The 12,889-nt window shown below is 45.4% G+C and overlaps 2 protein-coding genes across 4 annotated transcripts in view; both read right to left on the bottom strand.

The window, feature by feature from the left end:
• The window catches only part of LOC117347391 (NADH-cytochrome b5 reductase 1), a 61,190-nt gene that overhangs the window by 30,962 nt on the left and 17,339 nt on the right, over window positions 1-12,889 (bottom strand). The window lies entirely within an intron of this gene.
• The window catches only part of LOC117347389 (alpha-1,3-mannosyl-glycoprotein 4-beta-N-acetylglucosaminyltransferase C-like), a 29,210-nt gene continuing 17,437 nt past the window's right edge, over window positions 1,117-12,889 (bottom strand). For all 3 annotated transcript variants that reach the window (XM_033918258.1, XM_033918256.1, XM_033918255.1), the window contains exons 2-4: window positions 12,599-12,737; window positions 6,846-6,981; window positions 1,117-3,345 (exon numbers count right to left, since the gene is read on the bottom strand). In XM_033918258.1, the coding sequence (XP_033774149.1) occupies window positions 2,216-3,345; window positions 6,846-6,981; window positions 12,599-12,700 (1,368 nt within the window). In that variant the 5' untranslated portion in view covers window positions 12,701-12,737 and the 3' untranslated portion in view covers window positions 1,117-2,215. The remainder of the gene's footprint in view (window positions 3,346-6,845; window positions 6,982-12,598; window positions 12,738-12,889) is intronic.

The raw sequence follows: 12,889 nt of genomic DNA, 5'->3' as shown, positions 1-12,889 counted from the left end.
TGAATTTTTTGACCACAATTATTAGTCATAAGTCTTTTGAATTCGTTTGCTTTACATCAGGGGTGCTAAAGATTAGCATGCGCTAAATGCTAAGGCACCTCTAGGATATAATGGATGCCTTAGCATTTAGTGCGCCTTAATAAAAGGACCCCCCCCCCAAATGATCAACACGTTGGATTTGTCAAACCTTCACCTGTCTCTCGCCATGTGCAGGACACAGAGTACGGGTACACAAGTGTGTCTGGCATCAGCCTCACGATAGATGTTATAATTTATAAAAGAAGAAAAAATAAATATATTGACTGTTCCTTGACTATTTTGAATTTTTATTGATTAATTTTAGTTTTGTAAATCATCCTGAGTAGCTTTTTTTTTTTTTTTGCTACTAAGAGGGTATAAAAGAATTTATAAATAAATCTAGAAACAAAATTCTTTATTTATTTGTTTTATGTTCTGCGTAAGATCTGGAGCAGTTTTTTTTATATCCTCTTCAGTGTACAAAGTAAAGCATCGCCACCATGCATTACTGCTCCAGCGTCTGCGACAGTATCAGTTTCATCAGGAAATGCTGTACATTACTGTGGAATACGTCTTTTTTTGTACAAAATTAGAAACAAACAACATTGCCAAGAATATCATTCAAAGATACATAAAAAGCTTCCAAAATATTTAAATAGACGTCTGAAAATGATTTACTTTTCCCATTAAATTCTTGGAATTCTTATTCCGGTAGTTGCTCAGCTTTGAACCCATCTAGTGATATTGGGGGTCGTTTACTAAAGATTAACGCATGTTATCTGTCACAGGATTCATTTTATTTCTATAGACCCTATTGCAGATAACATGCGCTAATCTTTAGTACAAGACCCACATTGTGATCAGGGCAGGATTTACCAATAGGCCAAGTAGGCACGTGCCTAGGGCCTGAAATGGTCAGGGGGGCCCGATGAAGGAGAGCATCAACATTGTTTTTTCCAAACGGCGATAGGCTCCTCCAGCATCGATTGGTAATGCGGCCTCCTCCCCCCCCCCCCCCAATTGACGGAAAGTAAGACAAGCAAGCAACGCGGGTAAGAAAGGCAACGGGAACTGTAATTGTGCAAGCGGTGCTGCTTGCCCAAAGCTTCCCTCTGACGCAGCTTCCTGTTTCCGCCTGGGCGCATGGTGGGGTGGGGCGGGGCAGGGGGCCCAGTGTACTTGTGTGCCTAGGGGCCCTCGACCAATTAATCCTGCCCTGATTATGATGTCCCCACAGATCATATAATACAAATAGAGTCAGAGGAGAAATACATCACCAGCAAACATTTTTTGAGATCTCAGCTTACAGATGCCACCAGGAAGGCTGAATGGTTAAGGTGCAGGACTTAAGATCCGAAGGACACACTTCTGTAGGGGTTCAAGCCTGGCGCTGGTAGCTTTTATCTTGTTACACTTTTAGAATGCAATCGGTAAAATATTTGCATCCCTGGCAACCACTCAGTACAAACCTCCAACATTGGCCTGGCGAGAAATCAAACTTGCTTGTTTAGTCTGGTCAGAACAAGAGGCAGGGAGACCAAATCAGCACCAGCCGTACTTGGAGGCACACTGCTCCTCATTGTTCTCTCCATCCCCAAACTACCCTTATGAATGAGCCTTCTAGCACATAATAAGAGAACACCAGTCTGCTGTTCTCTAGAACATTTGTCTAGGATGGTCAGGGATAGGCAATTCCAGTCCGTGAGAGCCGAAGCCAGGTCAGGTTTTCAGGATCTCCACCATGAATATGTATGAGATGGATTTGCATGCATTGCCTCCTTGAGATGCAAATCTATCTCATGCATATTTATTGTGGAGATCCTGAAAACCTGACCTGGCTCCGGCTCTCGAGGGCCAGAATTGCCTACCCCTGGTCTAAGTAATCAGACAGGGGGATTCCTTGTCATAGTATGAGCATGACAGACTGGCCAGAATCAATCCTATTCTCAAGTTCATGAAAATATCAAGCTCTCTTCCTCTAGTCTTGCAAGGGGTAAAAAGGAGAATATAAATAAGAACCAGTGCTTATCACCTGCCAGGGGTGATATCTACCAATGTTTTAGTCCATCACGGCGGTTTTTTACATTCATGTATACAATCTACCTATAGTGACTGGGGCAGTGAAGGGTTAAGGAGATCAAACCCGCAATCTCAGGGTGCTGAGTCAGCCATTCCTCCACTCAGCTTCTTTATCACTTTATGGCACAGTCCAGATATTTACAGTCTGAATGATTAACCATTCAGTTTGGCTTTCAGTAACTGTTATTTTGACACATTTGATAGGGAATTTGGCCCGTATCTCAATCCCTTTCTTGTCAAAATGACTGGAGAAGGAACCGATGTGCAGGTATTGCTCACAGTCTTTGTTATCCTTGCTCCAGTTCTGACCCAGTGATAACCGCCCACTGCGGAGATAATCAGTCGGCCTGTCATATGAACCTGTTTTGACCTTGACTCGTGCGATTCGAACTGCTTCACTGAACACAACGGTGAAGTAGTCTGTAGCGACAGGAGATTTGCCCCAGAAGTATCCTGTGGTGCTGTAGGCATAGCTGGCATAATAGTTCTCGAAGGTGGCGATGCTGGTGAAGAACTCTGCAGGAGGATTGTCTGCAACCTGAACGTCCTCCTGAAAGTCATCATCTTTCAGATGATTGGCAGAGCCCTGGAAGGAAGAGTACAGACCTATGTGCTGGAAGAGTGATGGACGGTAGCTTTTCACATCATGTTGTACAAGCAGCCTATAGAAATAGGTGAACAACCAATCACAAGGCATCTCCTGGTAGAATAACAAGAGGAAATGAGCCAACCGGGGAAGATCACTGGAATGATAGAGCTTTCCAATGAAGCCAAGTTTGGAGAACTCTAGAGTCACCCAGTATAAATTCTTATTCTCAGCCAGAAATTTTTTGATAGCAGTAAAGAAAGATTTAGCACACTGCACATCATCCTCCAGCATTAGGTAGTAGGTGGACAGATTTGCACAGAAGTTCATCAGGAAGGCGTAATCCACGTTCTGCTTGGAGCGGAACTTAACGCGTACCTCAGGGTCATTGTAGTTCCTTTTCAAGCCCTCAAGGGGCGGATACATATCCCGTGGGACATGAATCAAGATCAAGCGACCCAGTGCAATCTGCATAACGAATTTGCTGGCGATTTCTTTTGCCACGTGGGCATTCCAGCCCATGTCAAAATCCACCAGGTGCACTACCACCACCATCTCCTTCAGTTCTTCTTCATTAGACTGTGTGAAGATGGATGTTAGAGTGTCCAGCAGGTAATTCTTTTTTGCTCTCTTCACGGAACACAGCCCAATTGCGAGGTAAGCTGGTGAAGAAATCAAAACAGAAATGAAAACCTTTCGAAACGACATGCTGAATTCAATTTAAGAATTTAGTAGGGAGAAGTTATGTAATGTTAGGCTAAGGAAAAGTGAGCGAGGTCTAAGGACAGGGGAGTGGAAACTACTCTCACAATGCACCTAGATTGCTGGAGTCCCCCCTCAAATGACATAGCCACATGAAAAGGCTCTGAAGCACTCCTGGCAATATAGGAGCAGCATTGCACTCGTACCCTGTGGCCCACAGGCAACGGAATACTACGGTTTGGACTCTCCCCAGCTCCCGACTCCCCACCTACCTCCTCCCGGCGCTGTACTTTTAAATCTTCAGGCAGCCTCAGCAAGCAGTCCTGCCCCCGGAAGTAGAATGAAGTGCTCCGGGGCAGGCTTTCTCGCTGACGCTGCACAGCAGCTGACAGAAGATTTAAACATTTGAACACCAGGAAGTGGGTGGGAGGGCAGGCACCAATTGGAGAGGCCACGGCCCCTGTGGCCCAAAGAGGCACATTGGTGCCAGGGAGCCCACCTTCCTCATCTGTTGCTATTAGTGGTAAGTTTAAGTTCTCAAACAACACCGTTAAAGGAGTCTCTTGTTAAGCCTAGGGAATAGATGCAACTGGGATAAAGTTACCAGATGTCTGTTTTTCCCTGGGCTGTGTCGGGGGTCCAGGTGGCTTTTTTTTCCTTTCTAGTTCAAATTTTTTTATTGAATTTTTGGGAGAAAATACAGCAAACAAGTAATGGCGAGACATATGTGCCAAGGCCACTCTGCTGAGGCATGTACTGTGATTGTCGGCTGTGCCGGCCCTCTGCCCAGGAACAGGAATTGATGTCAGAGGGGACAAAGGACCGGCACAGCCGACAGCACGTGCCTCAGCAGAGTGGTCCTGCATCAGAAGCAGCAGTAGGAGGGAACAGAAGCCGAGGTAACAAAGGAAGGGGGAGGGGAAAGGGGGGGGTGCATACAACTGGATGGATAAGTAGGGAGAATGTGGAGACACTAGATGGAAGGATGGGGAAACAGAGGAGACACTGGATTAAAGGATTAGAGAGAGGAAAGGGGGAAATGCTAAATGAAAAGCTAGGAGAGAAAAAGGTTACATATTGGATAGAAAAGTGGCTGAGAGAAGAGGCTAAATGGAAGGATGGGGAGAGGGGGGAGATGCTTGATGGAAGAATGGGGGGAGGGAGCACACTAAATAGAAGGATAAGGAGAGAAAAAGGGGACATGCTGGATGGAAAAGACATAGAGGGATACAGGATGGAAGGGTTAGGAAAGACATGGATGGAAGTGAGGAGAGACCCGAGAAAGAGAGGGGCCCCACACTGGATGGAAGTGGGAAGAGAGAGAGATTGACATGCTGAATGGAAGGGGGGTAGAGGACAGAGTTGGTAAAAGACTGGGGAATAAGTGAAAGGGGAATGAGAGGTGTGGTGTGAGAGAAAAGAGATAGAGAGCTGTAGGTAGCCAGTAAAAAGAGGGAAATTGAAGACGAGTAAGAATGAATGGAAAGAGAAAAATAAACTGAAGAACGCTGAGAGGGAATAAACCAATGTTAGAGATGGATATAGTAATGGAGGAGATGAAGAAGACAGGAGGCGAGAGAAAAATGACAAATGGACACAGAAGTCTGCCATGAGAGGCAAGGGAAGACAGAAGAAAGTAACATGATTAGAAAAATTAAACGGCTAGACAACAAAGGTAGAAAAAAGAATTGTCTTTTTAATTTTTAATAAAGTACAAAACTCACAACTGAAATCTGACATATCATGGGAGGAAAGGGTGGAGGCAACGCAAGAAAGGACAGGGGGCAGCCCTGACTGCATGCAGCTGGCAGCTGCCTAGGAGAGGAGTGGAGCTAGGGGTGGGTTGGGGCTGGAGTAGGGCTGGATAGGGCCACTTTTTGTCTTCACAAATATCATAACCCTAAAAACTGGGGCCCCTTCTTTCTCGGGCCCTGGGGCTGCTTGGATGGAATTTATATTTCTGGCTTCTATTAACCACCCTGTCGGGATGCAGCCCTGGATTTTGATCTCTGTGTACTGCTAAATCAATTATTCCTCTCCAAATGTCATACCCCAGGCAACACTGCATCCTTATGCAGAGTGTCTCTGAAATCCATGCAGAGGGTCCTTTCATCGCCCAGTGAAACTGCTACATGCAGACAGATGGGCGGGACTCAAAGAGGACTGAGATGATCAAAGAAGTCTCTGACTTGCCGTGATAGCGGACAATAAGGCTGGAACATTTCAAGTATTGACTGATTCTGTCCATCGAAAATTTGCACAACGCACAGTTCAGATTGAGGAAAATGAGGACAAAATAGGTGGCATTCTCATGGTACCGATGCTGGAGGTCAGGCAGCCCACTTTGATCTTAGGCCCTCTTTTACAAAGGCGCGCTAAGCATTTTAGCGTGGATTTAGCGCATGCTAAATCAACACATGTGCTAACCACTAACACATACATAGGATAACATGCAAGCGTTAGCGTTTAGCACTAAAAAGATTAGCGTACCTTTGTATAAGAGGGGGTTAGTATCAGCATGGGCAGGCATGAGTGGGGGTAACTCCTGCCCCAACCAACCACCAGGGACCCTAATGTAAATTCAGGGAAGCCTATAAAGAGGTTGGGAGTAGAGAGTTGCACGGGGACAGAAATCCCACCCATCCCCGCCAGGATCCTCTCCGTCCCCGCCAGGATCCTCTCCGGCCCCACCCGTCCCCGCAAGGAATTACCTCCATCCCCGCCCGTCCCCATAAAAAGCAGCAATTACTTCTGACAGGATCATCAATTCCACAGTTTCTTTTGTGTTTGCGCTGCTGTTTTCCATGTGGAATCTCTTTGGTGGAACCCTCTTTTTGTTTTCTGTTCAGGTAATTAACTTATAAACCTCCTCTTTTACTAAGGCTGACATGTCCATTATATGGACGAACCCTCCTTCCAAAGCTTTTCATCCCCGTGGGAGTCCCGTTGGCTAGAGGGGGGTCTCCGTGGGAGTCCCGTGAGCCAGAGGGGGTCCCTGTGAGAGTCCTGTGGGTTAGGGGGGATTCCCGCGGGACCTGCGGGATTCCCACGATCCCCGTTCCCGTGCAGACCTCTAGTTGGGGGTGGAAGGGGGAGGGATTTGGGACATGATTGGCAGATATTCAACCATTACTGAACCACATAAAGTTAAGACAGCCTGAAAATGACCACTGCCTAGTTATCCATTGGCTTTGCCTCGACTCCACCCATGGACCACACCAGATGGTATTGAGGCAATCACATACAATATCAGCTCGGGTGGGGGGGGGGGGTATCTATACCAGAGCCTCTCTTGCCTGATTAAACCCTTTTAAATATCGGTCCCTTAGTTTTGTTTCTTTTTATAAGATAATGATTTGCTAACTTAAACTTGAATTAATTATATTTTGGAGGTTTTATCTATCTGCTCAAGAAGAGTTTCTAGATGTGAATGTAATCAAGTTGAAATAAAGAAACTTACTTTTCCTGAGTGGGGGGATACTGGTTAAGTATTGGTATGAAATATTAATTGGGTTCAAGCCCTGGAAACTTTGTACATTCAGCTTCAATTGCAGTTCCTGCTTAGCCACCTCCTGGGCCCACCTCTTCTTCTCTTCCTGCAAACAATGCGGAAACCACTTCATGAACCAGTGATAACAGTATCTCTCCGCCCTCGGTATAAATAATTCCCAGACAGGCCTACCTGGAATTAAACAATTGTGCCATGGTAACAGAACACCTTACAAAAACATTTGCTCTAACACATGTTGGCTAAACTACTTCAAGTGACCTCTTGTACGCTGTAGAAAAATAGCGATCCCTTGCCAAGTGAGGTAAGGATGGGAGGTGTGCCAAGAACAAGGCCTGGCCTTCTGACAATGGAAGCAGAACGGTTCTCTGTTAGGAGCACTTATATCTTTAAAGGGGAAATGCAGCCCACTCTTTCTGTTAAAGACCACAGCTCTAAATGAAGAGAGCGCTCAATCTGGCTTTTCTTAGCACTTCTCAGCCTGTAAGAACGTAGAGTAGCTATACTGGGTCAGCCCAATGTTCATCTAACCCAGTAGCTCATCTTCGCGGTGGCCAAGCCAAGTTATTAGTACCTGGCAAAAGCTCAAATAGTACAAACGGTTAGCATATCCCTGCCAAGTGTTTGGTTAGGTACTTAGGAGTCAAATACACTTTTTTTAAAAAAATATATCCAAATCATCTGAAGGAGTTTTTAGATGTTAAGAAGATCATCAAGGAATGATGACAGAGGGGTTTTGGAAAGTAAAGCAGTTGGGGTTTTTTTAAGTAATTTCCTTTTTCTTACCTCTTGTATAGTTTGACCATTCTCCCTAATATTGTGGTCTAAGAAAGGGATTATGATGGATTGATATTGTAAGTTTGATTTTTATTGCTTGATTTGATTTTCCTCCCTGTATTTAATGGGGCAAGATGTATTCTTGTAAAGATTAATGTATAATTAGAAATAATAATAATAATAATAAAACAAAAAATAGTAGAAATAGGATTTTCTCTGCTGGCATCCATCTGCGTACCGACTTCAATATCCAGGCCCTTGGGGGCCTGTTGGGAGTTACCCAGGCAGTTCCAACACTCAACAGTGGCACCCAGATAGATACACTGGGTGGCTCTCCAAAGTACTGCCACAGAATATTGGTGGAGCCAGATAACTCCCGGCTCTGCTCTGACTCTGCCTCCGGAATGCCCCGGCACTAACCAGATAATGCCGCACTGGTCTCCCTGGATTTTTGCTGGCACAGTCCAGTGATATGCCATTCAAAATCTTAGGATCATGCATTTAGCTCCTACCTGGACATTTCCCACTGAATATCAGCCCCATAAAATTTAAGTCTGGCTCTTTTAATCAATTTAGACAGTACTGTTACAGTAATATTTTTTTTTTTTGGGGGGGGGGAGGAGTGGAGGGTGGTAGCTTCCTACAGGTAATGACAATTTTCTTCCTGATCACACCAGTTTGTCTACTTAGAAACTTTGTGGATGTGCTTCCTTTTCTCTACGGTAGCCGGAATGAGGTACCAACCCCAGACTAATACCCTTTTTTTCTATTAAAAAAAAAAAAAAAATAGTCCCTGCCTTCATCACAATTATAATTAACCCCAAATGCATCTGTACCTCCAATGAGCAATTATATATTGCCCGTCAAGATTCTTTTCATTTCCAATCCCCCTCCTTTCACTTGGTTTGCAGAGATAGCCCTGGGACTGAAAGGCGTGCACTTGCAGCTTCTTCTGGATGCTTAGGCGAGTGATACCCACTAGCTAAAAGGGAGAGATCTCTGTCCAGGGACAGCCAGAGGCCCTCCCTTCTAAGAGCTGCGAATGAAACGCCTCCGGTCTCCTTGACTACTGGCTTGGATCAAATGAAGGACTCCCAGCCACAAGGCAGAAGTAGTGAAAAAGAGCACAACTGGGCTGGGTTTTGTCTTCAAGATGATCTGCCATATTGGGGGATAGTTTGGTGGGGGAGGGAAGACGCTGAAGCACATCTGGTACCTTGGAATTACAGAGACTAGTGCTGCCCGATTCAGGGGGGGGGGGGAAGTTTTCCCTTTGATTCGTCGATTGAATCAATTCACTTCTCCCGCCAAATCGGGCATTTTTTTCCCAAACGTCCTGGCTGGTTTATTTTGTAGTCTTTACACCCACCCCCACCCCTCTTTGCCTTCTCCACACCCACGGCTGGTGCTGTGGTGTAAACAAAATGATTAAAACACAAAACAAAAAAACTATTCCTCTCTTTGTTAGGTCCTAACTCACGCTCGCTGTCCAACACCAGCTCTGACAAGATACACATTTCAAATCTGACATATTGTAATCACAAAATAGAAAAGAAAATTATTTTTTTCTACCTTCCACTGCCACATGCAACATTTGCTTCTTTCCCACTGTCTACCATTTCTCTCTCTCTCTCCCTGCCTTGTGCCCTGCGTCAAACCTCTCTATTCCCCTCCATGGCATCTCTCCTTTCCTTCCCTCCACTATCATGGCCAACATTTCCTTCTCTCTCCCTATGCACCATCTCTCTGCCCTCCACCCAATGTCCAACATATTTGCCTCTCTCTTCTTCATGCATATCTCTCTCCCCTCCACCATATGCCGGATTTCTCCCTCTCACCCCTTTCTACCTCTTCTCTCCCTTCCTCTCCTCTACCCCAATTCTTCCTCTCTCTCTCTCTCTCTCCCCATGTGCAGCCTCTCCTCCACTACCATTCATTTTCATCCCTCTCTTCCATTCCCCCGAGAAACAGCACCCCACTGACCCTCCCATGAGACCTTGACATACCTCCAAGGCCTCCTAAAGCAGCAGCAGCAGCTTCCCTCTGCCGCATCACTGATGATGTCATCAGTGACGCGGCAGAAGGAAGGTCCCAGTGGGGCAGGCCACGAAGTAGCCCATTCAGAGTTCCACTGCTGCTGCTGCTTTAGGGAAGTCTTGGAGGTATGTCAGGGGATGTTGGTCACTGAATCGGTGAGTCCGATTTTCTCAGACAACGAATCGATTTGAATTGAATCAGTGAATTGATTCAAATCAGTGATGATATCATGAAATTAAGTCCTTTGGTAGAATCCTGACAAGATTCTTTTGGCTTGAAAGATTCTTTTTGTCTTGGAGGGATGGTGTGGCACAGTACTTAAAGCTACAGCCTCGGCAACTTGAGGCTGCCCACTGCTCCTTGTGACCCTGGGCAAGTCACTTAATCCCCCCCATTGCCCCAGATACATTAGATCAGTGTTTCTTAACTTCTTCAAGCCAAGTACCCCCTAAGTCTAACAAATATCAACCAAGTACCCCCACCCAAACTCTGCCCCAGGCCCTAGATCCCACCCCCATAATAGTACTATTTGTAATGCAATTTCTTCCATTCAATTTTCATATACTGTACACACAATATAATCTTATTAATTCATTAAAGTAACCACAAAATTTAAAAATAAACACAAAGCACACTGTATGCAGAGAAAATGTTAATTATCATTTATATTTGGGGGGGGGGTTTCAAAGAGGTCAAGGCAGAAGACTTTAAATGTCAGTAACAACTATAGAAAAATAGACAAATATAGTGCAAAAATATAGACAGTAGATATAAATTCTGAAAACAGACCCATTTTGATCACTACATTGAAAATAAAATCCAGGTAACAGACATGACATAGAAAGTTCAGGATGCAGAACCCAAGGTGAGAGGAGGTAGGAGTCAAAAGCACATTCAAAGAGGTGGGCTGACATTTATAGATGGTCCCTGCTCAGAAGAGCTTACAATATAACTTGGACAGACAGTTGCTTTTTCCTCTCCACTCTTTCCCATTTTCTCTCCTTCCATCCCTTCCTATGTTACCTCCTGCTCTCCATTCCCCTCTCTACCCCATGCTTGCTCCGTGCTTTCCATTCCATCTACCCATCTATTAACCCCTCTCTTCCTCTTTTCCCCAAAAAAGGGAACACCCACAGCAGTGATATCAATAACCTGATAGCAGGAGCCCCATTCACCAGTGGCAGCAGAAGGCAGAGCAGTCACAGAAGAGACGAGCAAGGACCCCATTCCCACTGGTAGAGGAATGCAGGAAAACAGTGGTCACAGTGAAGATTGATGGAGTCTGCTGGTACAGTATCCCATTTTTCCCAGTTTTTTGTGATTAGCTGCATAGCAACTCCTATCATGATAAGAAGTAATCTATTCTTATTTGCATTTATTGGACTTTTAGGCATTAATAGTGTTCCAAACAACATTACGTCATATGACAATGACAGTGAGACTTCCAATATCATATTAATTTGACCCCAAATTAAAAAACCCCTCACCCTTCCATCTGTATTCTTCCCTCCCTAAGTTTCTACCTTTTATTTGGACTTCTTGGATGAGGTCGCTGCTGGCAGGCACTGCAGTCTTCTTCAATTCTTCTGCCGGCGGAAGAGGGGTACTGTACCAGCAGACTCCATCAATCTTCACTGTGACCACTGTTTTCCTGCATTCCTCTACCAGTGGGAATGGGGTCCTTGCTCGTCTCTTCTGTGACTGCTCTGCCTTCTGCTGCCACTGGTGAATGGGGCTCCTGCTATCAGGTTATTGATATCACTGCTGTGGGTGTTCCCTTTTTTGGGGGGACACACAGATTTGTTTGCATGTCTCTCCCTATGCACTGCGGTATCTTTCTGCCCTTGGTTACCAACTTATCACACTTTCACGGCCTTGGAAATCCTTACTTTCAGAATGTATCTGGAAATATTTATGCAAAGAAGAAAGCAGGTTAGATTTTCAATTGGCCCATTTGGATATCTGATTGGATGCCTAAATGGGGCAATTAGATACCGAAACAGTTGGAGAAATTCCCCATAGATCATTTCACACTGAAACTAGCATGCGGCTGCCCGCTGTCAAGGTCACACCTCTACACTGCCCATAGATTTTGCAGATGTCTACACTGAGCCATCTGACTACACTTAAAACACTTCATTTAGCCCATTGGCTTTCAAAATTATTTGGATAGCTGCACCTGCTGCCCAGATAAGTGCTGCTGACGGCGGCCTTCCATCGAATTCCAGAGAGTGCCACAGTGCTCACCGTAGAGTGAGAAATGATCGGGATAGCAGCAATATTGAACACTGCTATCAATGGTGCAGCGGAGGGTGAGAGGTGCTCAGGGGTGGTGATGCCCCTTCCCTGCCTTCTTCTCAGCCCCGCCCCTCCCATCCGCTCCTTCCCCGCCCTCTCCTGCTGCTCCCATGTACCTCTTTTATGTTCCCGGCACAAGCAGTGACCCAGTCTGCTGCTCACACCAGCTTCGGTCTCCCTCTGTTACTTCCTAGGTGCAAGTCCAGGAAGTTACATCAGAGGAATAGCCGGCACCCTCACCAAGATGGCACCTGGGGCGGACCTCTCCCCCCACCCCACCCGGCTTACTATACTACTAGCTGCTATCCAGGTAACTATCCTGACAAGTTAATTTAAATAAACCTGCTATTCTAAATTGTCCAGATAGCAATGCTGACTATCCAGGAATATTTTAAAATGCCAATTGCAGAGTTTAAATATTGACCCATCAATTTCTTTAATGTCTTTGTTATAGCAGTGAATTTTGGCCACAGATTTGGAAGGTTTGTACGTGGATGGTATCTCCAGAAGAACTTGTCTGTAAAACGGCCACAGAAGCACATCAGTGTGGTAACAGTAGCACAGAATTTACCACTGGACCCCCGGGTACTTACAAGCACAGCGTCATCTTCTGTGGTCACATACAAGTAGGTGAACAACAGGAGGAGCAAAGAGCAGACTGCCAGGAATAGAATGGGCCTCAGGGAGCATCGCATAGTACCGTTCTTTTCGGAGCCAAACGTTTCAGCCACCCTGAGAACAAACAAAAGATTTCCTAGTTATGGCATCAGCTAGGATGGCGAGAGCCAATTCCTGTCAAGCAGATCTTTGTCTACTGAAGGCTTAGTTTTGAGATAAGCGGGGTAAAGTCCCGTCATTATCATAGGTAGGCAGGAAGGAAACTT

This window comes from Geotrypetes seraphini, chromosome 13 (assembly GCF_902459505.1).
Source record: "Geotrypetes seraphini chromosome 13, aGeoSer1.1, whole genome shotgun sequence".
Taxonomy (NCBI): domain Eukaryota; kingdom Metazoa; phylum Chordata; class Amphibia; order Gymnophiona; family Dermophiidae; genus Geotrypetes; species Geotrypetes seraphini.
This window is presented reverse-complemented; position numbering and strand designations above follow the sequence as displayed.